Genomic DNA, 25,887 nt, shown 5'->3' on the forward strand with positions numbered 1-25,887 from the left:
TGGGACAGCAAACCCAGCACCAGGGCCCTGGCCCCTGAGCCAGGGCCAGGAGGCCCCCAGTCAGGCTCTCTGGGGTATCAGAGCAACAAAGTTTACGTAGTGTGAAAAAATAGGATTCCTTTGATAAAAAATACTGTCCCTTGGTCTTCTCTAAGTTTGAAACACCCTGGGAGCTTATTTTTAGCAAAGCAATTTCCCATACCCACCCAAAAATTACACATACAAGTTTAGGTAAACAGCAGATTAAATGTAAAAACTTAACCTTAACTTCTGAAAGTCCTTTGAATTTAATCTTTAGCTACTGTTTTCCATGTTACATCCTGCAGCTAGACACACGTGAATAGAAAAAACAGTACAGTTAGTGTTAAAGGCAAAACGCAGAGAGCCGGGAGGCCGCCCAGCACTGCCTGCGAGTTCATTCACGGTTCCTCGCTCCCTCCATCTACCTCTACTCCAAACGGTGCTTTCAGAGCCAGCCTTCAAAAACGCAGCGAAGAATTTTCTATGAACAAACAAAAAGCTGTTAGGCAAAAATTAAAAGTAAAAATGTCCCCAAAGTCTCTCCAGCTGCTTTGGGGTTTAGGAGGACCAAGTGGGCGGGCTTGTCCAGGCCCCGTGTGTGTCAGCGTGTGCTAGGTCAGGTGTCGGCTCCCAGTGGGCGATGGTCTGCAGGCCACTGGTCTCCACAGACAACACCGTGTTGTCTCCAGGGCCCTGCCCTACCCCTGCCTCCACCCAGGCGCTTGTGGGTTAAGGGGGGACATAGGGAGGGGGCGACCGGTATGGGGTCATGTTCTTGGGACGGGAGCCCTTGCCCTCCATGGGGGCTGTGAAGGGCGGCGGGGGCTGGTAGGGAGGCGCATTGGGATCCTCATCCCGCAGGGGTGTGTACTCTCCCACGGTGTCCTGGTTCAGAGGAGTGGTCTCGGGCACATTCTGGTTGGGGTACTCAGGAGGGGGGAGGGGGGCTTTTTCCTCCTGCAGGATAAGTGGCATGCTGGAGGAGGGTGGGGGCTTGGAGTCGTCCAGTTCGTCTGCAAAGATGATAGGCACCCCCTTCTTGATGAAGGTGGCCTGGTCCTCGAGGGTGAGTTTGCCCTTCCTCTTCTTGCGATAGCAGATCATGGCAATGATGCCAGCGATAAGCAGGATGGCTGCAACCACCACGGCTGGAATGACCGTGTGCAGGTAGACATCATCCTCGCTGCTCTTCTCAGGGTCCCGATCTGGCACCTCCGTAGGTGGTGCCTCTGAGGGCACCCTCCTGGGTGGCGCCACTGGGACAAACTGTAGATGCCGACAGCTGCCAGAGCCTGTCACAGAAATGCTCATGGCCTTGAAGTCGGGCTCCAAGGCGTTGGTGAAGGCAGCTCGAGGTCTGCCATCATCCTCAGCGATCCTCCGGCTCAGCCCCGTGATCTGCTCCTTGGGGCAGGGCTCCAGGGGCAGTGTATTGTTGGTCCATTCCACCACAATGGAGCCCCGGGTGATATTCTGCAGAGTGATGGTGCTGCAGTTGCGGTCCCCAAAGGCGAAGGCCAGCTTCTTCACCAGGGCAATCTTCTTGTGAATGTCATTCACCACAGCTGCTGGGTCACCCACAAACTTGGCCTTGAACCTAGCAGGAGCCCTATCCCCTTGAGGGCGCCTGTGGACATGGATCTCGAAGGCATCCACAGCTGATAGGCCCCCTTTGTCTGTGGCGTGCATGAAATATTCGTGCTTGCCCACGTGGCTGCTGTCAGGCAGGCCATACATGAGCTGGCTGTTGCTGTTGAACTGCACCCAAGACTTCTCGCCTACCAACTGCTGCTCCCGAAGCTTCAGGGTCAGCTTCAGCTTATCAGTGGTGGTGTCCTCGTTGTCATAGAAGGTGTCTGACGGGATCTTCACCTCAAAATAGGTGCCAACCCAGGCATCCACCCTGTCGATATGGTTCTTGAGCTCTGGGCGCTGGTTGGGTTCTCCTCCGCGGGGCATCCCACTGGTGGTGGTGCGGATGCGAGTAGGCGGGGAGGCGGTTTCCAATCTGGTAACGGGAGCTTTGGTGGTGACCCGGGGCACTGGTCGGGGTGTCCGTGGCTTCTTGGTCGGCCTTCTAGTTGTGGTGGTTGAGGAATCAGTAGAAGGTGTGGCTGGTTTTGGCGTGGATACTCGTGGCTTCTTGGTGGTAATTGTGGGAGGGGTAGCAACTGCCGTGGGCTCCACATAGCCAGGAATGGTCATTGTTGGGCGGATCTGGCCAGGAACTGTGGTGCCAGCTTCTGACACCCGAGTGGGCTGGATGGGGCCGAGGGTTGGGGTCTGAATAATGGCACCTCGAGTCCGAATGGTGACTGTGGGCTTCCCAGGAACAGGATCCCTGACTGGAGGAGTCGTGGTCTCGGTTGGAGGAGCAATGGCTGGAGATGTGGGGGTGGGCACAATTCTGGATGGTGGCTCCTGGATGGCTGTGGTTGGGGGCCCAATGGCAGTGACAGGTGTGGGTGTGGCATGGATCTGCCTCCGGATACGTTTGGGGAGAGGGGGTTTCTTGTTGGCGATGTGCCAACCCACCACAGGGTAGCCAAGCTGGGCAGACATAGCACCTTCCCTGGCAGGGACCTCCACACCACGAATGTCAGGCACACTGTTCTGGTTCAGGGAGCAGCCCAGCTTCCAGGAGAGCAGGGCCCCATTCTCTACCACCTTTTTTGCATTTCCTGGGCCAGCCATGAAAGCCGACATGTCAAACAGTCTGTTATTCACTACTGGCACCAACTTCATGTTGTGAAGCTCCACTTCTGAGAAGCTCCGCATCCTGTGCAGAAGGTCAATCCTTTGCTTTGGGGTCATCTTGGTGAGGTCAGCATCCAGAATTACCGTCAGGACAGTCACAGGCTCATCGGCAGCACAGACAGATGATACCACCTCACCAGGGTCTGGTGACGCCGCCCGCACAGACTGTGGCTCACTGTGGTCTTCAGGGTAGACCTCAACAGAGAACACACTGGAAGTCTGCGGGACGTGGCTTCCATTGGCCCCCAGCCGTGCAGTGCTCACTGAAATGTAATGCACGCCCTTATCAGTGTCAAGGGGGAGACCCTCCAGGGTGTGGCTCTGTGGGTCCCACTGCAGCCAGGATGGTAAGGTCTCCTTCCCTGCTGCTGATACCTAGAAGAGATGTCAGCATGAGTTAATTGCCACCATCACTGCATAACCCGAAAATGATCACAACAGTGAACCAATGGCCTAGCCTGTGTGACAGGCCTGAGGTACAATTCAGAATTCCTGGTGGAGGAACCAACGCCTCTCTCCTGGAGCTCATTAACCTATCACGAAAGACTGGGGCTGCCAGATGGGCTAGCATGGAAGGCAAATGGTTCGCCCAAGGCCACACGGTGGGGAGACAGCAGTTCTGGCACTCAAAACACATGTCTCATCCCAGAGAACTGATGCCAGGGAGCTCAAGAACGTTGCAGGTTTTTATACCAACGAAGTGCCCTGCCACCTACTCGTCCACTCTGCCTGCAGAATCAAGCCTGGGTGTCTCACCCCTCAGCACTACTTTCCAACCTTGCCTCAGACTTCTACCCTACCCTCCACAGACACCACAACTTTGCTCAAGGTATATGCCTGGCCTAGAGTGCCTCTCCTGCCCAGAAGTGGAAATGCACACAGGTCTGGGTGCAGGGACAACTCAATACCCCCAAATGCCTCATTTTACAACCACCATGTTACATTCAAGTGTAGTGGGGCACATTTGGTTAGCTGTATCTAATGTCTTAACAGTGCTTTTCAAATCTCAAGAAAAACTGCAATGTCCAGGGTAGGGGAATGTAAACAATTATCCTAAGAAGAGCGTTTATGAAAGGCATTCCAAGGACCTCCAGTCTCCCTAAAAGAGAATTCTATAGTCAACTAAGTTTGGGAAATGGACAGAGCTCACCTCTGTCCTTGGAAAGCCGAAGCACAGAGCAGGCCTCAGGAGCTCATCCCCTTTTCCACCCAACAGCACCTCCCAGACTTATTTCAGGGTGGAAGTCCTTCTCCACAGCAACATGACTGGTAATACGTAAAGCCCCCAAGGGAATGCCACCATAAAAACTTCCACCATCAGCTGACAAGAGGGAAACAAGACTCGCCTCTTGCCCAGGCCCCATCTATGACTTCTCTCACCTTCGGGAAACACCTACTCCTGCCCCCAATGCAAGAAAGGTGGGACCCACTCTCTGGTCTGCCTAAAGGCACTCTCAGTCAGCTCCACTGCCCTGTCCGTCAAGTCCAGAAACACAATGGCCAACAGATGGCATGTCTTACTGCCAGCCTCGGCCCAGGGATTGCCCTTCATGGTCACTGCTTGTCAGGAGAGGGAAACTAAAACGCTTCCCTCCCTGTGGCAGGAAGGCCACAGCTATAGCTTCTGGGTTCCCCAGGGGCTCTGGTTCGTCAGGCTTCCTCCTTCCAAGAGCCGGGTGCCTGAGTGATTGGGGAAGAGACCCTGAACTCATACCTGCTCTTCCCAGCTAGGACCCGGGTGTCAATGAGCATGCCATTCCATCAACCTTATCAGAGACCAGATATTTACCCTGCCTGTAAAGAGATTTCTTACCTCCAGCAAAAAGCCATGAGAAGACATATGACATTATTAGGAGTTGTCCTTTATTGACTGCTCTCTGAACTACTGAGTTCACAGAGTTTCTTTTGTGACCACATTCCATCAACACTAGGGTGCACAGTCATCTAATTAATGAACCACTAAGAATCTCCCATCCCATCACTCACCATCCACTGCAAACAGAACCAACATCAGAAATGGTAAAATAACTGTAAACATGGGTGTCTTCAAATCCATGAAAAACACTAAATATATTCTTCCTTTACAATCTTTTTTAGCTACAAAAATACTTATCACAACTGCTTTGACTGAAAAACCTATGCTTTAAATTTTTTCAGTTCAATTATGTTAAATACAAAAACTGCCACATCCACATACAAACATATAAAGCAAAGGTTGAATGATCTAGTTTTGCAAAAAATGTGAAGCAAAGATGTTAAGGCCAAATGGAGTAGTCAAGGGAACCATGAGATCTTTTACAGGGGTGGGGTAAGAACTTCCTGAGAGGAAGAGAGTAGGTGAGCCAGGGCGCGGACCCAGGTTTCCGGCCACCCAAAGGTATTTCTCCTAAGCCCACTCCATCCCAATGACTACCACTGGAATGAGAGCACATCTGCAAGAGATCAGGCAGAGAAAGGAGAAAGGGAGGGCCAAGAATGGAGCTCTGGATGAAGTCAGCCAAGGAGAAGCCACTTGTAGAGAAGACTGAACAGGGCCAAGAGAGACCAGGAGAGGCTCCAGATGGGTGCCAAGTGGCTGGCCAGGCCCATGGGATATGCCTCAGTGGCCAGGCAGTTAGGCCTGTGCCCAGCGCCGTGTGTTCCATCAGCACAGATGAGTAAGCAGCGCCAGTGCTTTTTCAAGTCTGTCTCAATTACGTAAGGGCACTTTATAACAGAGAGAACAGAGAAGGGCCCTCATCTCCTCAAACTCCCCTGGCTGGCTCAGCTTCCCATTCTGCTGACCCCCAACAGCCACAGTTCTGTTGTCAGACATGCCCTAAGGCATAAACCCAGGTTGGTCAAGGCTCCCACACAGCCAGACTTAGAAAATATACACTTATTTGAACTATGCCAAGTCACATTTTAACATGTTAATAACGTGTAATATAAATAACAAACATTAAAGAAAACCCCAGGTTTCACCAAAGTAAGTTATAATGCTCAATCTCAAACTGGGCGATGGAAGAGCAGAACTGTGTACCTTCATTTTGGTTACAGAAACAAATTCTTTCACTATGGTCTACCCACAGCTTTAGAGACAACATTTGGGATAAGCCATGTCAGAAAAACAGAGCCAAGCCACTCCACCCTGCACCTGCCCTCCCTTCTGCAAATTCTGGCTCCTCAAGGTACTAGAGCCCTGGCCACAGGATAGGTGTTCAACCTGGATCTACACCCGGAAGCAAACAGTCCCTGGTGTCTTGGGTACTCCTCAGACAAGGAGAGATTCTAACCTGAACGTTCTAAAATCCATGCATCTCTGAACATCTTGGTACTGCAAACATCAGATCCAGGCAGCACTTTGGTTGGCAATGATTCATTTTAATATAAAGGCCACAGGAAGCAAAACAAATCTGAGTTCCACAAGGAACCTACCCAAGTCACAGGGAAGCTGACATCTCTGCATTTTCAAGGCCATTTAGGGAAAGCCCCTGAACTGGGAAGTTTGAACATGCCTGAAGGTCTGGCAGTGTCCACAGTCCCCAAAGGATTCCACTAGCAGCCCCCCTCCCTCTCAAGGGCACTCAGTTGAGGGAACGCTCTGGGATGCAACACCTGCTCTACTGTGACAAAGCAGGAGCCCCTCAGTCCATGGGAACTCTGGACATCCTCCCCAGCTTGCAAAACTTCCAGGATCTAGACCACTTTTCCTCTCAGGACCTAAGGGTGAAGTGGGATATGAAAGTTCCTTCTCAGAGACACAGCCCCCATGACAAACCAGGACTCACCTCTATAAAAACACCGTATCCGAAGGGAAGCCCCATCTCCAGGCAGTCTGAGGCTTCATCTAACCTCAGCCTGTTTTCTCACATGTAAGAAGGGGGAAAAGATGCCAGCCTTGTATGATCACAGGGGCAGGCACACGCTGGACTCTGTCAGTGCTGGTTCCTCACCCGCCCCTATGGGCTGAGAGAGGACACAGTACACATTGTGAGGCTGCTGCAGGAATGGATCCAGGGCGTGTCCAGGCTCCACTCCCTCATCCTCTTTCCCAAATGGCCTTGGACCCAGCACACACTGAGGCTTTGTCTCCCTGTTCATACTCCAAAGCAGAAACTCAAAGCATCAAAGGGAAGTGGAGAGGCCACAGGAAGAGGAAGCCAGGACCCTAGAGGGGAACACGGCCAAGGCTGGGGACCCTCAGGGACTTGCTTACCTGTTAAGACCTGTTTGCTAAGAGTGGATGAAAACGTTGAGGGGCAGAGAGGGCAGGGAGAACTTGCTGCAGGTGACAGCCCAAAGCCAGCACTCACATCCTCTAAGTCTAAAAGAGATGTGCTTGATCCTGGCATATTTGCACATGAGATTCCGACTATCCTTGGAATCCTTAGTTTACTCATATAGAAATTTCTGTCCTAGCTGTACTGTAACCACCCACAACTGACCCTCTAAGGGCTGCCAGGCTAGGAATGGCATGCAAGAAGCAGGAATCAGAACTCTGTGTGAAGTGCTCATAACACCAGCACATGTATTTGGGGTGACAGGCTGTCCCCGGCCATGGAACTCCCCCAGGGTTTCAAGTCACCCCTAGGTTTTCAAGTCACCCTCCATCATTAAATACCAATACTCCCTTGCTGACCTTATAAAGCAGCCATCTTGGAAAGAAGACTTCAGGCAATGGGAACACCTGCAGGAGGCAGAAACTGCAGGAGGAAGCCTGATTTGAGATCATGGGCTCTAGATCACAGGCCACTCACAAAGAGCCAGAAATCTTTCCAGTTTCAGCAACCCTCAGAGAGAACATGCTTCTGAGATAGAAGGCAAGCCCAGCACTGAGGAAAATAAGATCTTGAACAGCCACATACCCAATTTTAGAAATCCTGATCCATAAAGTACATCCAAAAACATTAAGAATCAAAACCACAAAACCTGGGAAGACACATAAGGAGTTCTGAAGACTACCTGCCCAGCATTGCCCACAAAATATCACCATGACCAATGATTGGGGAACTGCCAAACGTGAAGGTTTTGGTCACTCCTCAGTCTATACTAGCAGATGACTAGTAACTGGCTATTCAGTTCTCAGACATTCTCTTCAACTTCTCCGCTGGAGCCTTCTCTGGCACAGTAGACTGTCAAACACTTGGTCTGATAAAGATACAGCACCTGTGCTAAACACCATGCAACGTAAGTAGAGTCTCTCACCCCAAATCAGCATAATATACCTGGAGAAAGAACAAATCGGCAGAGGAGCTTGTATTACTTAGTCCCTCATCAAAGAGCAGATTTCTGCCCATCAAAACTGAGGAGCTGGACTCTCACTAGGGCTTAATTAACTATATGACCACTGGTTTCTAAAACCAAGAAAACCTAAGCTTTATCATTCAGAACCCACAAGGTGGTATCTTACCCATGCAGGAGTTATGGGACTTAGAAATGGCAAGCAAAAGTTCCAGAAAGATGGATGAGCACTTTCATATCCTTGTCACTTGGGTGAGCTGATGCTGGCCAGCAAAGAGGGATCTTAGGAATAAAGTATAATCAAGAAACTGCATTTGGGGCTTCCCTGGTGGTGCAGTGGTTGGGAGTTCGCCTGCCGATGCAGGGGACATGGGTTCGTGCCCCGGTCCAGGGGGATCCCACGTGCCGTGGAGCGGCTGGGCCCATGAGCCATGGCTGCTGAGCCTGCGCGTCCGGAGCCTGTGCTCCGCGGTGGGAGAGGCCACAGCGGTGAGAGGCCCGCGTACCACAAAGAAAAAAAAAAAAAGAAACTGCATTTGGTGAGAATTCCCCCACACTACAAACCTTTTGGAGGGTCCTTTGAGCCTCAGTGGTGGCACCTTCCAACCAACACCTCAAGACAGGACAGCCCCAGGGGTTCAGGCTGGGCCCTTCCCTGAATCCCTAACAGATGTGTCAGAGGGTCTTCTCACTGGTCCATTTCACAGTGGCACAAACTGCTGCCCTGTGACACCCCACTGCTTAGGCCTCTTAGCAGCCTGCCCTGGCAAAGTCCCTGCCTTCCCTCAGACCTGGTCACTGGCTCCTGGACCCTTCAGCCCTTCACCCCTCACCCAAGCTGCGGAGCTGAGACAACCCACAGCCGTCTATGGCTGGATACCATAGGCAACACCCTGGAGGCACTCACACATGAGGTGATCAAGGCCTCCTGGGGGCAGGCCAACTGTGTGGTGGGCTCCTTTGCTCAGGGGGGCAGGAAATAGTCCCTCTGATGGAGTCAGCTTCCAGTCACGTTTCAGAGGCCCCCACGGTGCTGACTCACATTCAGGGTGATCCTGTGTCTGTGCCATGGACTATGACAATGAGACTAATCTGTGGCCAAGCTCAACTTCCACAAATGATGCACATGGGCAGTCACATGGCTGGGCTGTGGGGAGATGGCACATGTCAACACAAAGAGCCTCTGGCTTGAGGTCAAAGGCCAAGCCTTTGCCCCCACAGAAGGTGAGGAACCAGGGTAGAACCAGGGTAGACATACTTTGCTTTACCGAGTAGAGGAGAGCCACACCCATGAGAGACAATAATTGGTTCTGCTGCTTGACATTCAAACCTCAAGCCAGAATATGGCTGTTGCCACAAAGGCCAAGGCCACAGGATCACATGTTGTTGAATACAACTTGTCCAGCCCAATCAGTGCCCCTCTGGTCTGAATTATGAAGCATTTTATCTGCTGTTAACTGTTCTCATCTGAAAACAAAAATTAATCATTTTCCCCCCAAAGGGACAGCTTAGGATGGTTATAGCCACTAATAAAATTCTCAGAATCAGTCCCTCAATCCCAAGCCCTGACATCAACTATTTTTACTTCATCATGTTTTCAGTCCTTGTCAGTAATTTTTTTTCTAAAACATAGAAGCCTATATATTCAATAATAAGTATTTGAGCTGATATGTCTGGGCAAATGCCATTCTGACAACCCACCCCCAAGGATGCCTTCCTTCGCCAACCCACATTTCCCAGTGTGCTCTGTTCACAAGGGATCAATTCAGAGCCAGGGAACACCCACTTGAGGCAGGAAGAAACTGCAGTTCATCTCACGCAGGCGGGGTTGCCACAAAGCTCGCAAGCATCCAAAGAAATACTCCTTTCATGAGCTCCCCTTCCTGGCCAAAAAGAGTACCCATTGTTCTCATGGGAACAATTGGGGGCCTATGCCAGCAGATGAGAGCACAGTCCCAGGAAGGGCTGCTCCCAGTCTGCCAACATCTTGGGCTGAGAGAAATTCCACATTGTCTCCAGACAAGGAGGCTAAAGGGAAGCAGGGATGAAAAGCCATCCTCATGGGCACTACCAAAATGAGACATCTGAGGGGGATCTAGAGGGGCAGCCCAATCATTTCATGAGATGCAAAGACTTCTCTCCTGACCAACCCAGAGAGGAGGAGTTAGAACATCTCCAGCCATATCATCACCTTCCTCAGCCAGTCCTACACTCAACTCAAGTCAGAGGAGAGGCACCCTTAGGGAGCCAGCGCCAATCCTGAGGGAAGTCAGGGGGTAACTTATACTATGGCCAACTTGGGACAGCTTAGGATCTGCCCAGCAAAGGCAAAGCTGGCTTCTGTGGGACCTATACCTACAGACCCTGATGAAGAGAGAGGGTGTTCTAAGACCTAAGACTGCTGTGAGAGCAAAGAACAGTCGAGACCTGGGATGAGCTTTGCATACAGGCATCTAGTCTGGTCCAAGGGAGCACACACCAGGACCATCTCCTTTAGGGTGCCCTGAGGCCACAGGAGAAAAGAAGAGAGACCCAAGGCACAGGTCTTTCAGGAAGGTCATGCTGGCCACAAAGGTCTGGAGGTAGCCCATAGACCCTTCTTACATCAGATCAATGGAGTCCATTTGGGAGTTAAAATGGGGTCAGTAATAGCAAACTGATTCTTGAGGTAGAGCTAGAGAACAGCAGGGAAGTAATAGGTGCTGGCTGGGATGAGACTGGATAAGGGCTGTTTGGACATGAAAAGAGTCTCAGATGTGGGGCAGAGCAAAGGATCCAGGACCTCAGGGTTAATCCTCCAGGCAGGCATGTCCCCTTCTTCTTTCTCCTGACCTGTTTCCTTGAAGTCTGGTGTATAAAATATAGGGAAGTGCTTGTTTTAGGAGTTGATATTACCCGATGCGCATACCTGGCTGATGCCAAGCAGCACTTCCCCTGTCACTGTGATTCCCAAAGTTGCCACAATCTCCTGAAATACCACAACCATCAGCCCACACAGGTCCAACAAGGCTTGGCAGGTAGCCAGGGCAGCTCACTTAGCATAAGACTTGATTTTCTACCCCTTCTATAGATTGTTACATGGTCTGTTACAAACACTGAATTATTCTATCACCAACCCCCATGCACATCTCCTGACCAGTCAGCAAGTATGACAACCACACCATCTAATCTCATCAGGTCTCAGGACAGACCATGTTCTGCCTATGAGTCCTCATTAGGCAATTCGGCTAATTGACTGGAAGGCCAACCCTTACCTGGGAACCCCACATGAGGCTTAGGCAAGCTTAGTCTCTTACTGCCCTGACATAGGCTGGCATTTCTTCCTACAAACAGGCAGGTAGGCTTTTTTTCTTTTTTTAATAAGTTTATTTTATTTATCTATTTTTGGCTGTGTTGGGTCTTCGTTGCTGTGTGCGGGCTTTCTGTAGTGGTGGGGAGTGGGGGCTACTCTTTGTTGTGGCACACGGGCTTCTCATTGAGGTGGCTTCTCTTGTTGCAGAGCACAGGCTCTAGGCGCACAGGCTTCAGTAGTTGTGGCATGAGGGCTCAGTAGTTGTGGCTCGTGGGCTCTAGAGCACAGGCTCAGTAGTTGCAGCACATGGGCTTAGTTGCTCCACGGCATGTGGGATCTTCCCAGACCAGGGATCGAACCCGTGTCCCCTGCATTGGCAGGTGGATTCTTAACCACTGCACCACCAGGGAAGTCCCTGGCAGGTAGGCTTTGACAATCCAAAGCAGGTTTGCAGGTACTGAGGGGGTTCTCCTTCCCTCTGCCAGCCCAAAAACATTTGAAGGCCTACTATGGGACTGGAATCAAACATGCAGACTAAAAAGAATTTCAAGTACAAAAATTTGCTAAGAAGATAACACAGGGTTTTGTGAGAAATCTGCCTTCATCAGGGTGGAGGGAAAGGGCTCCAATGCTGAAACTAAGCCTGAAAGAGGTGGCTGTACCCATGCTGACAGAAGAAAAAAAGAGCCAGCAGCCTGGGGTGGGCCCTAAGCTTGGCATATCTGTGGGGCAGAAAGAGGCTGGTGTGGCTGGGACAAGGTATGCAAAGGGAAAGGGGAGAGAGAAGAGGCCAGAGGCCAGATCAAACAGGGCTTAATCTTAAGGGCAGGGTGGTAGGGGAGGCCTGTTTTTAGCAGATGTAAGCTTTACAAAGATAAAGATGTCTCTTGACTCAGTATGGAGAACAGACTAAGGGGTTAAGAACAGAGGCAGGGCGCCTGGGAAGAGGTGAGCGAGTGGTAGTTTGGATGACAGTAATAGTGATAGATATGATTTGGAGGTCACCCCAACAAGGCTCCTTGGGACCAAGATCTGAAATATTCCTCACATACACAAGAATATTGGGCAGCCTTTAAAAGTTACATTCCCAAAGAATACTTAATAACCAAGGAAAAAAAACTCAAACTACAGTGAATGAAAAAAAGGTTAAAATATAGATTCAGCATGATTTCAGGTCTGTCTAAAATGTCTGTGTGTGTATGTGACACAGACACCTCTTGATGAACGCAGAAAATGATAGAGGAGTATGCTAGTGGTAGGAACCACAGGAGATTTTCTTTCTCCCTTTTTCTACAATGTACATTTATACATCATTATTATAATAGGGGGGGAAAAAAACAACTCCTTTAGTGTAAAGACTTTTCAATCCTGTTTTACACACAGGGAAAACAAAGCTCCAGGAAGGAAGTCAGGCTTTCTGATCTGATTCCCACCCCACACAACCCTGATGTCAAGACGGTTCAGGATGAAGAGTCACACATTTTCACCTGTTTTTCTACAGGCTAATCATCTACTAAATGGTGTGCTTTCCACAGATAGATATGCTCAGATAAAATCCTGTTTTCCTAGTAAAATCTCTTTGCTCCCCCAGTGAATAAGCCTGTTAAATGTCCCTCTGCCAGATACAGCAAATACTCAGCTCACAGTATCGACTCAAGGCACCTTTGGTCAAGACTAATCCATGTACAACATTCCAGTGGCCACTGGAACAAGGGTCATCGCTACAGGGTTTGGATATTCAGAAGATGAAATTTGATGCTGGGTAAGAAATGTACCTCCAAAAACGCCATTTTTCATCTAATAAACTAGAAACTGGCTTACTGGGGTGTTTTGAAGATTACATGGAAATCTTTCTCAAAGACTCTACAAACTAGAAAGAGCTCCATGGAACTGAGACAGGATCTTCGGAAGTATGACCACCTCTGAGAACACAAGGCCACCCTAAGAACAAGCCAAGAGCTAAAGAGAGGGGGTCAAAAAGGAAAAGGAAGAGAACACAAGGAGGGTCAGGTGAGGAGTGGGTCTGCCCAGATTCAAGGGAAAGGGGCATAGACACACCTCTCAATGAGAAGAGTGGCATGGAATGGAAGTGGCATGCAAGAGTGACCATTTCTAATCTAGATGCCTGGGGCTTGTGGGTCAGAGAGAGGCAAGTTGGTAAAGACTCACTGGAGCCTGGGTGTGCTTTGACCAATGGAGTACAAAGGAAGTGTCACTGTGCAAGTTTCCAAGCCCAGGCCTTAAGAGACTGGCAGCTTCCACTTCCTGTATCTTGGAATACTCAATCTTGGAACCCAGCTACTGTACTGTGAGGAAATCCAGGTATCTGTGGAAAGGTCTACATGGAGAGAAACCAAGGACCTTGATCAGCAGTCCCAGGTAAGCTCCCTGCCAACAGGCAGAACCAACTTGCCAGCCATGAATGAGCCACCTTGGAAGTAGATCCTCCAGGCCCAGGTGAGCCACTCTAACTAGTACCATGTGCAGCAGAGATGAGATTCCCAGATGAGCTCTAAATCCCTGAATTCTTGGCCACAAAATTGTGAGCAAAACCAACTGGCCGTTGCAAACCACTATGTTCTTATGCTTTAAACATACCAATAAACAGCCAGAACACTATTTGTATGTAGAAATCTAAGTGCAAAACAGATATTAAAAACTACCATAACAGGGCTTCCCTGGTGGCGCAGTGGTTGAGAGTCCGCCTGCCGATGCAGGGGACACAGGTTTGTGCCCCGGTCCGGGAAGATCCCACATGTCACAGAGCGGCTAGGCCCGTGAGCCATGGCCGTTGAGCCTGTGCTCAACGTTGAGCCTGTGCTCCGCAACGGGAGAGGCCACAGCAGTGAGAGGCCCGCATACCACACACACACACACACAAAATCTAGAAACAATAAATGCTGGAGAGGGTGTGGAGAAAAGGGAACCCTCTTGCACTGTTGGTGGGAATGTAAATTGATACAGCCACTGTGGAGAACAGTATGGAGGTTCCTTAAAAAACTACAAACAGAACTACCATATGACACAGCAATTCCACTACTGGGCATATACCCTGAGAAAACCATAATTCAAAAAGAGTCATGTACCAAAATGTTCATTGCAGCTCTATTTACAATAGCCCGGAGATGGAAACAACCTAAGTGTCCATCATCGGATGAATGGATAAAGAAGATGTGGCACATATATACAATGGAATATTACTTAGCCATAAAAAGAAACGAAATTGAGCTATTTGTAATGAGGTGGATGGACCTAGAATCTGTCATACAGAGTGAAGTAAGTCAGAAAGAGAGAGACAAATACCGTATGCCATCACATATATATGGAATTTAAGAAAAAAAAAATGTCATGAAGAACCTAGGGGTAAGACAGGAATAAAGACACAGAGCTACTAGAGAATGGACTTGAGGATATGGGGAGGGGGAAGGGTAAGCTGTGACAAAGCGAGAGAGAGGCATGGACATATATACACTACCAAACGTAAGGTAGATAGCTAGTGGGAAGCAGCCGCATAGCACAGGGAGATCAGTTCAGTGCTTTGTGATCGCCGGGAGGGGTGGGATAGGGAGGGTGGGAGGGAGGGAGACGCAAGAGGGAAGAGATATGGGAACATATGTATATATATAACTGATTCATTTTGTTGTAAAGCAGAAACTAACACACCATTGTAAAGCAATTATACTCCAATAAAGATGTCAAAAAAAAGAAAAAAACTACCATAACAAAGTATAGACCTTGGAATATTTTTAATTCATATTCAAGCCACATCTCTGGGGAAAGAATGCTGTAGGCCAAGGGTTAGAAAACTATGGCCATGAGGACTTCCCTGGTGGCACAGTGGTTGAGAATCCGCCTGCCAATGCAGGGGACACGGGTTCGAGCCCTGGTCCGGGAAGATCCCACATGCTGTAGAGCAACTAAGCCTGTGCACCACAACTACTGAGCCTGTGCTCTACAGCCCACGCACCACAACTACTGAAGCCCGAGCGCCTAGAGCCCGTGCTCCGCAACAAGAAGCCCACGCACCACAACGACAAGTAGCCCCCGCTCGCCGCAACTAGAGAAAGCCTGCGCTCAGCAACGAAGACCCAATGCAGCCAAAAATAAATAAATAAAATAAAATAAATAAATTTACTAAAAAAAAAAAAAAAGAAAACTGTGGCCATGGGACTTCCCCAGTGGTCCAGTGGTAAAGAATCTGTCTTCCAATGCAGGGGACGCGGGTTCGATCCGGGCTGCCACCTGTCTTTGTACAGCCCATGAGCTAAACATGTTTTTTGAGATTTTTAAATGAGGGGGAAAAAAATCAAAAGATATAGTATTTCTTGACACGTGAAAATCACATGAAATTAAAATTTCAGTTTCAGTAAAGTTTTTAAAAGTAAAGTTTTATTGGGGGCTTCCCTGGCGGCACAGTAGTTAAGAATCCGCCTGCCAATGCAGGAGACACAGGTTCCAGCCCTGGCCCGGGAAGATACCACATGCTATGGAACAACTAAGCCCGTGCTACTGCGCTCTAGAGCCCATAAGCCACAACTACTGAGCCCGCGTGCCACAACTACCAAAGCCCATGCACCTAAACAAGAGAAGCCACAGCAATAAGCCCACGCACCACAATGACGAGTAGCCCTGCTCGCCGCAAATAGAGAAAAGCCCGTGTGCAGCAACAAAGACCCAATGCAGCCAAAAATAAATTAAATAAATAAATCAATTTATTAAAAAAAAAGTTTTATTGGAACAGAGCCATGTCCATTCGCTTGCATATTGTCTATGGCTACTTTCATACTACACTGGCAAAGTTGAGGAGTTGCAACAGAAACCATATGGCCAGCAAAGCCAATATCTGGCTTTTTTAAGAAAAAGTGTGCTGACATCTGCTCTAGGAGATGTTCATAGCTTGAGGAGTACACCCCACCCACCCACATGTCTCCCATGCAAACTCAATCAGGAAGTAGGGGAAATTCCAAGGTCCCACAACCCCAGACAAATGGATGGTACTTCTTCACACAAAAGCTTCCTGTTTCAACTAATTTCCACCCTGGGTTGGACAAGACACTCTTCAGTTACAAAAATCTCAGATCTCCTTGTTTTCTGGGTTGCCTCCCCAAAAGGAGATGAGGCGAGGCTGAAATTTAAGTACTAATTTTGGTTCTTAAGTGACCAAATACATTAGTAAACACAGAACACCAAAGCAAAGCAAAACTCCAATATTTACTTATACCTTATTTTTTAAAAATAGGTTCAAAGCATTTAAAAGTTCCATATTTCTTGGGTTTAATCCCATGGTTAATGAAAGCAGACCATTTCCTATACACAGGCCCTTCCATCAAATCCCTAACTTGATGACCAAAAGATCTTCCAGAGCACATATGTAAAAGCTTTTTAATGGTGACACCCTCAAAATGGGAGCAAGAATAAAGGTTTAGGATGCTATTCTGAGATATATGGGGACCCTCTAGTGAACGTCAGTGGCTGTCCCTCTCTTAAGGAACATTTAGCAGGTCCTGGAAGAACTGAGCTCAGAATTCCTGGAAAACTGACACACTAAACCTAAACTGAAAAACTAAAAAAACCTAAAATTAACACTAAAATCAAAACTAAAATGGAAGATGAGAATTATTCCTCATTTACAGTTTATATCCAGTCTCACCTTGATGACTTCTCCATTGGAGGCAATTAAATCTGTTGGAATGGTCACTCGAAATGAGCGTCCGACGACAGCGGTGCCATCAGGAATGCCAACCACCGTGGGAACAGCCTCATGGAGGTCTGAGAGTACTGAGTGCATGGACGCCTCGAGCTGGTTCTCCCAGTCCCTGACGGCCTCCGAAGGCTCACTGGGCCAGCGGGACTGAGTCACAGCCACAGATAGCAGAAGGAGAAAGGTCCTCCCCCAGAGGGGGAGCAGCAGCGAGAGGGCCACAGACATCCTCATCCCGGGCTCAAGTCTGCTCAAGCAGATAGTCTAAGAAAGGAAGCAAGTGACGTGGTCCCAGAACTGGGTCCTCAGCCTCTCCACACCTGCTCCATCCCAGAGCACCCAAAGCCTGAAAAAGAAGAAGAGTAGACTCAGACTTCAGCAACTTCCATGGTTTCAAAGTTGAGCACAGGCAGTTATTACCCCCTAAGTGTTTCTGCCAAAAATATCTACTCTGAGTTGGATCAAGTCTCACCCTGCACTGTCCAGTACAGAGCCACCAGCTACATGTGGCTACTGAACACTGGAAATGTGGCTGGTCCATTAAGTATAAAGCACACCGTGGATTCTGAAAACTAAGTATAAAAAAGGAATGTTGGGGACTTCCCTAGTGGTCCAGTGGGTAAGACTCTGTGCTCCCAATGCAGGGGGCCAGGGTTCAATCCCTGGCCGGCGAACTAGATCCTGCATGCATGCCATAACTAAGAGTCCGCATGCCGCAACTAAGAAGTCTGTAGGCTGCAACTAAGACCTGGCACAGCCTAAATAAATAAATTAATTTTTAAAAAAAGAATGTAAAATAGCTCATTAATACTTTAAAAATATTGATTACATATTGAAATAATATTTTGGATATGAAAATATTAAGTATAGTTAAGTAAATAAATATTAATAGTACATAATAAAAATATTAAATATATTATTAAAATTAATTCCACCTGCTTATTTTTATTTCATGTGACTACTGGAAAATATTAAATGACATATGTGGATCACATTATATTTCTGTTGGGTAGTGCTGCTCTAGAACTAACTTCCAGTTCATAGGAAACACAAGGCCATGAAGACACGATCAGACAAATCTAGAATGTGGGACCTTCTACAAGATAACTGGTCTGGTCTTTCCAAATCTGACGCCTCTAAATACAAGGGGACTATTCTAGATTTAAAGACTGCAACCAGATGCAGTGTGTACATCTTGATTGGACCCTGGATTTACTTTTTTTTTTAATTTATTTTTTATTGAAGTATAGTTGAATTACAATGTTGTGCTAATTACTGTTGTACAGCAAAGTAACTCAGTTATACATATATGTACATTCTTTTTCATATTCTTTTCCATTATGGTTTATCACAGGATACTGAATATAGTTACCTGTGCTATACAGTAGGGCCTTGTTTATCCATTCAATATGTACCAGTTTGCATCTGCTAATTCCAAACTCCTAATCCAACCCTCTCTTACCCCCCACCCCCTTGGTAACCAGTCTATTCTCTATGTCCCTGATTCTATTTCTGTTTCATATATAGGTTCATTTGTGTCGGATTTACTTAAAAAAAAAAAAACCAAAAAACACACAAGACCAGCTCTCAAAGGGATAGCTGAGGAATTGTGCATGTGGGCTGGAGATTATATTTATTGTTAATTTTCTTAGGTGAGATGATGGTGGTGTGGCTCGATAACAGATTGTCCTCAATTTTGAAGTATTTAGGGATGAAGTATCAAAAATCTCTGCAACTCACTTTGAAATGGTCCAAGGGGGGAAAAAAACCCATGTGCATGCATATATAGAGATAAAACAATGTGCCAAATATTACAATTAGTAAGTCTTAAAAAAATACTTTTGAAAAAAATTGAAAAGCCAAGTATTTGCACAGAGAAGTGTGGCAACCACCCACTTCTCACACCCCACATATTGCATATATTTGCAAACTCAGTGCTAGTGAACAAAACTTATTTGAACTCTCTTGCCCCCCAACCCCCAACAGTGACTAAAACCCTGCACATTGTCCCCTCTCCCCCACACCAGCTTCAAGCAGCTCATGACCCTGCTCTAAGGCTGGCAGCCACACAGATGCACTGTGGGACTTTCTGGGTGCCCACAAGTGGCCACAGCCATCACAAGCAATTTCCCATTCTGGAAAATGATGAAGCCCTGCCCTGAGCCAAGCTGTTGAGGAGCCACGTGATATTTTTTGACCTGGGTAATACAAAGTAAATAAAATTGCTGAAGAAAACAAGGCCACTGAAACAGACAGCGTACTCTGAAGTCAATGCAAATCCAAGCCAATGCCAAAAGGTTTTTTTTGCTATTGACTTCGTTATTGCTGTTCTTATTTTGTTTTTGAACTAAAAGTCATGAGACAGAGACAAAACCCAAGAAAGTAACACAATTTTGAGGGCTGGAAGTCCTATCCTACCAAACCAAGACTTATCACAAAGCTACTGTATTTAAGGCAGTGTCACATGGGGCAGAGTAGACACTGGACTGTGGAACAAGAGGGAGAGCCCAAAACCTGCTTGCAAAGAAGCTGTTCAAAGATACCAGGACAAGTGGCTATCTATGTAGAAAAAAACAATTAGGTTCTTCTGTCACTTCTCCATCAAAAACAAGATAAGGGGCTTCCCTGGTGGCACAGTTGTTGAGAGTCCGCCTGCCAATGCAGGGGACACGGGTTCGTGCCCCGGTCCGGGAGGATCCCATGTGCCGCGGAGCAGCTGGGCCCGTGAGCCATGGCCGCTGAGCCTGCGCGTCCGGAGCCTGTGCTCCGCAACGGGAGAGGGCACAACAGTGAGAGGCCCGCGTACCGCAAAAAAACAAAAAACAAAAAACAAGATAAATCCCAAGTGGATTAGATACATAAATGTAAAAAGCAGAACTTTAAAATGTTTAGAATATAGCAGAATGTCAGAATAAGGAAGGATTTCATTTTTAAAAGATATCAAAAAACACAAAACATAAAAGAAAAAGACCATTGGACTTTCACTTCTAGGAAGATGAAACAGATGTACTTCTCCTTAGTTTCCCACTAAATACAAGGGAAAATCCTAGATATTATATATATATAATAAACATGAGACTCTTAAACAGTCAAGAGAAGAAGGCAGAGCAGCTAGGGACCCCAGGATTCAAGGAATGACACAGCAGTGAGTTCCCTGGGTTTTCTTTTGCCTCATGTATACCAGAAGTGGGAGCTGAAGAAGCTGGCAACCCAGTAATGCCAACAAATGAAACAAAAAACGTCCTAACAAAAGTCTGCTCTCTTTATCCAAAGGAGCAAGAAGGGGGTAACCTAGCAAGACATAAAACATTTAGACAGTAACAGCTCTATTCTAGCAAAACACCACAGAAAAAACTGTGGCCCCACTCCCACTCATGCCGACAAAGGCCAAGTGGGGAGCCAAGACTTCCACCCTCATGAGGCTGTAACAAGGCACCCTAATATCGCCACTGGGGAGGGAGCTGGGACTTTCATCCTCACTGGCTAGTAACAATGCACCACCCTCTACCTCCAGCCCCTTGGTGTCAGTGGAAACCACATGGGGAACCTGGATTTCTATATTCCCACCCAAGCAATAAGAAGGAGTCTCTCCCCATCCCTACTGGGATGGTGTCAGAGGAAGACTGGTGGAGAGTCAGAACTTTAACCATTGCTCAGCAGTCGCGAGGCCTAGGGAACTAGAATTCCCACCCTCAACCAGCAGTAACAAGGGCTTCACCTGCCTTCAGGTGTCAACAAAGGCTGAGTGGGGAACCTGGGCTTCTACCTAGACTTCCCAGTAATCAGGCAGTGCCTCCTCTACCCTTCCTCTGCCAGACAAGTGTCAAACAAAAGCCAGCTAGAACAGAATCTAGAGTTTCAGAACAAAATACAAAATTGTTCAAGTTTCAATCAAAAATCACTCATCATGGGAATTCCCTGGCAGTCCAGTGGTTAGGACTTGGTGCTTTCACTGCCATAGGCCTGGGTTCAATCCCTGGGTCAGGGAATTAAGATCCTGCAAGCCATGTGGTACAGCTCCCCCCCCCCCGAAAAAATGCTGAAAAATCACTCATCATGCCAAGAACCAAGAAGATCCCAAACTGAATGAAAAAAAGACAATCAACAGATGACAACTCCAAGATGAAAAAGATAGGTAGAAAGGAAAAGGATGGGAAAAGATATATCATGCAAACAATAATTAAAAGAAAGCAAGAGGAGCTGTATTTATATCAGATAAAGTAGACTGAAGAACAAAGAAAATTATCAAAGAGCGGTACATTATATAATGATAAAAGGGTCAATCCATCAAGAAGAATACTAATCCTAAATGTATATGCACCAAACAACAGAGTTGCAGAACCATGAGAAGCAAAAACTGATAGAACTGAAAGGAAAAATAAACAAATCAACAATTCTAGTTGGAAATGTCAACATCACTCTCTCAACAAATGATAGAACAACTAGAAAGAAAATCACCAAGGGTACAAAAGAACTAAAACATGCTAACAATCAATATGATTTAATCAACATTTATGGAGCACTCCACCTAACAACAGAACATACATTCTTTTCAAATGTCCACAGAACATATACCCTGAGAGATCACATCTAGGGCCATGAAAAAAATCTCAACAAATTTAAAGGAACTGAAATAATACTGAAATGTTCTCCAACCCCAATGGAATCAAATTAGAAATCAGTAACACAAGCATAGTAAGAAAATCTCCAAAGGCTTGAAAACTATACAATGTACTTCTAAATAATTCCTGTGTCAGAGAGGAAGCCTCAAGGGAAATAAAATGTTACACTGAACTAAATATACATTTGTGGGGTTATAGTAAAATTTGTGGAACACAGCTAAGCAGCTCTTAGGAGTGAATTTACAGCACTGAAACCACTAGAAAAAGAAGGAAAAGTCTCAAACCAATAATCTATGCTCCCACATCAAGAATCTCAAAAAAAAAAAAGAGCAAAATAAACCAAAAGCAAGCAGAAGGAAGGAAATAGTAAAGCACAGAAATCAATAAAACTGAAAACAACAGAAAAAACTCAATAAAACAAAAAACTGGTTCTTTGAAAAGATTAATAAAATTGACAAATCTCTATAAACAAATTACCAATATCAGGACTGAGACGGGATATCACTACAGATCCTGCAGACGTCAAAAAGGATAGTAAGGAAATACTACCAAATAACTCACAGATTTTGATAATTCAAATGAAACAGACCAATTCCTCAAAATTTGTAATTTAAAAAATTTATAATTTAAAAACTCCCACAAAAAGAAATCTCTAGGCCCAGACAGCTTCACTAATAAATTCTACCAAATATTTAAAGAATTAACACCAATTCTACAGTCTTTTCCAGAAAGTAGAAGAAACACTTGCCTATTCATTTTATGAAGCTAACATTACCCTGACACCAACATCAAAGACAATACCAAAAAAAAAACAGAAAAGAAAATGCAGATGAACAGACACAAAAATTTTAACAAAACATTAAGAAACAGAATTTAGCAATATATAAAAAGAATTATATACCATAACTACGTAGCACTTATTTCAGGGTGCAAGGCCAGTTCAATATTTTAAAATCAATCAACGTAATCCACCATATTAACAGACTAAAGAACAAAAATCACATGATCATATTAATTAATGCAGAAAAAGTACCTAACAAAATTCAACACCCAGTCACGATAAACACTCTCAGAAACACAGGAACAGAGGACAACTTTCTCAATTTGATAAAGAGCATCTAATGGTGATAGACTGAATGCTTTCTCCTTAAGATCAGAAACAAGGCAAGGATGTCTGCTCTCACCACTGGTTGTTTTTGGTTTTTTTTTTTTGGCTGCGTTGGGTCTTTGTGGCTGTCCATGGGCTTTCTCTAGTTGCGGTGGCGGGGCGGGGGGTGCTGCTCTTTGTTGCAGTGCACAGGCTTCTCATTGCGGTGGCTTCTCTTGCTGTGGAGCGCTGGCTATAGGCTTCAGTAATTGCAGCATGCAAGCTCAGTAACTGCAGCACAGTTGTGGCTTGCGGGCTCTAGAGAGCGGGCTCAGTAGTTGTGACACACAGGCTTAGCTGCTCTGCAGCATGTGGGATCTTCCTGGACCAGGGATCTAACCCGTGTCCCCTGCATTGGCTGGTGGATTCTCAACCAGTGCACCACCAGGGAAGTCCCCTACCACTCTTATTTGACATAGTGCTGGAAGTTCTAGTCAGTGTAATAAGGCAAGAAAAGGAAACAAAAGGCATGTAGATAGTAAAGGAAAAAATAAAACTGTAGGGACTTAAAAATAAAACCATGTGTCACAACTACTAAGCCTACGCTCCAGAGCCCGCGAGCCGCAACTACTGGGCCCACATGCTGCAACTACTGAAGCCCATGTGCTCTGGGGCCCTCATGACACAACTATTGAGCCTGTGTGCTGCAACTACTAAAGCCCACGCACCTAAAGCCCATGCTCCGCGACAAGAGAAGCCACCGCAATAAGAAGCCCGTGTACCGCAACAAAGAGTAGCCCCTGCTCTCCACAACTAGAAAAAGCCCGCACACAGCAACAAAGACCCAACACAGCCAAAAATAAATAAAGTTAAAAAAATAAAACTCTCCCTACTTGCAGATAACATAATTGTCTATGTAGAAAATCCCAAGGAATCCACAAAACAAACTCCTAGGACTAATAAGTTTGGCAAGGCCACAGGATATAAAACAAACATACAAAAATCAGTTGTAGGGCTTCCCTGGTGGTGCAGTGGTTAAGAATCCGCCTGCCAATGCAGGGGACACGGGTTCAAGCCCTGGTCCAGGAAGATGCCACATGCCGCGGAACAACTAAGCCCGTGCGCCACAACTACTGAGCCTGCGCTCTAGAGCCCACAAGCCACAACTGCTAAAGCCCGCACACCTAGAGCCCGTGCTCAGCAACAAGAGAAGCCACCACAATGAGAAGCCCACGCACCGCAACAAAGAGTAGCCCCCACTCGCCACAACTAGAGAAAGCCCACGTGCAGCAAGAAGGACCAAACTCAGCCAATAAATAAATAATAAATAAATTTATTATTTTTTTTAAATCAACTGTATTTCTTTCTTTTTTTTTTTTTTGCGGTACGCAGGCCTCTCACTGCTGTGGCCTCTCCCGTTGCAGAGCACAGGCTCCAGACGCGCAGGCTCAGCGGCCATGGCTCACAGGCCTAGCCGCTCCGCGGCATGTGGGATCTTCCCGGACCGGGACACGAACCCGTGTCCCCTGCATCGGCAGGCAGACTCTCAACCACTGCGCCACCAGGGAAGCCCCTCAACTGTATTTCTGTATGCTAGAAATGAACATGCAGACACCAAATTTAAAAGATAATACCATTTAAATTGCTTTAAAAATGGAATATCTAGGTGTAGATCTAACAAAACATGTACAGAATTTGTATGCTGAAAACCATACAACACTGGTGAAAGAAATCAAAGATCTAAACAAATGGAAAGACATACTGTGTTAATGGACTGGAAAGCTCAACACAGTAAAGATGTCAATTCTCCCCAAATTGATATACAGGTTTGTAATAGGCTAAATAATGGCCGCCCAAAGATATCAGGTCATAATCCCTAAAATGTGCAAATGTACTTTTACAAGGAAAGTCTTTGCAGGTGTGATTAAATTAAGAATCTTGACCTGGGGAGATGATTATAAATCCAATCACAATTCTCATTATAAGAGAGATGCAGAGAGAGATTATACACACACACAGATGGAGAAGGGGATGTGAAGCCTGAGGCACAGATTGGAGTGATGTGGCCATAAGCCAAGGAATGCCAAAGAATAGTGGCAGCCACCAGAGCTAGAGCAGACAAGGAATAGATTCTTCTCCAGAGTCCACAAAAGGAGCACAGCTCTTGCCAACACCTTAATTTTAGACTTCTGATCTCCAGAACTATGAGAGAATAATTGTGTGTGTTATTCTAAGCCACTAAAGTTGTAGTAATTTTTTACAGCAGCCCTAGAAAACTAATTCAAGGTTTAACGTAATTCCTATCAAAATCCCAGTAAGAATTTTTGTATATATAGACAAGATTATTCTAAAATTTATATTAGGACTTCCCTGGTGGCACAGTGGTTAAGAATCTGCCTGCCAGTGCAGGGGACACAGGTTTGATCCCTGTCCAGGAAGACCCCACATGCCGCGGAGCAGCTAAGCCCGTGAGCCACAACTACTGAGCCCGCATGCCACAACTACTGAAGCCCGTGCACCTAGAGCCCGTGCTCTGCAACAAGAGAAGCCACCACAATGAGAAGCCGGCACACCACAACGAAGAGTAGCCCCCACTTGCCGCAACTAAAGAAAGTCCACGTGTAGCAATGAAGACCCAATGTAACCAAAATAATTAACTAATTAATTTAGAAAAATTTATATGGAAAGGCAAAGGAACTAAAATAGTTGTAATGACTACCAAATGTAAAATAGCTAGTGGGAAGCAGCTGCATAGCACAGGGAGATCAGCTCAGTACTTTGTGACCACCTAGAGGGGTGGGATAGGGAGGGTGGGAGGGGATATGGGGATGTGTGTATGCATGTAGCTGATTCACTTTGTTGTGCTGCAGAGGCTAATGCAGCATTGTGAAGCAATTATGCTCCAATAAAGATGTTAAAAATAAAATAAAATAAAATAAAATAAAATAAAATAGCTGTGATGAGAAAACAACTATTTTAATTTGCTGCCTAGGCATTTCCCAGAGTCTGGACATTGCAATAAGGATCTGAGCTTAAGATTCCCACCATAAATTCCCACTTTGCTTTTCCTGGGGCATCTTTTAAAATATCCACTTAGAGTTGAGCCCCTGAAAAATAAGGGACCTCTGCCCCGACCACCATGTAAGTAATAGGTGCTCTCTATCTCCTGCTCGCTTGTGACCTG

The 25,887-nt window shown here is 46.5% G+C and overlaps 1 protein-coding gene across 3 annotated transcripts in view; it reads right to left on the reverse strand.

Annotated features, from left to right (window-relative positions):
• Positions 1-487: 487 nt before the first annotated feature.
• Positions 488-25,887, reverse strand: part of DAG1 (dystroglycan 1) — a 62,174-nt gene continuing 36,774 nt past the window's right edge. For all 3 annotated transcript variants that reach the window (XM_030867122.3, XM_030867119.3, XM_030867120.3), the window contains exons 2-3: positions 16,944-17,340; positions 488-3,153 (exon numbers count right to left, since the gene is read on the reverse strand). In XM_030867122.3, coding sequence (XP_030722982.1) covers positions 751-3,153; positions 16,944-17,228 — 2,688 coding nt within the window. In that variant the 5' untranslated portion in view covers positions 17,229-17,340 and the 3' untranslated portion in view covers positions 488-750. The remainder of the gene's footprint in view (positions 3,154-16,943; positions 17,341-25,887) is intronic.

Source organism: Globicephala melas, chromosome 11 (assembly GCF_963455315.2).
Source record: "Globicephala melas chromosome 11, mGloMel1.2, whole genome shotgun sequence".
NCBI classification, from domain to species: Eukaryota; Metazoa; Chordata; class Mammalia; order Artiodactyla; family Delphinidae; genus Globicephala; species Globicephala melas.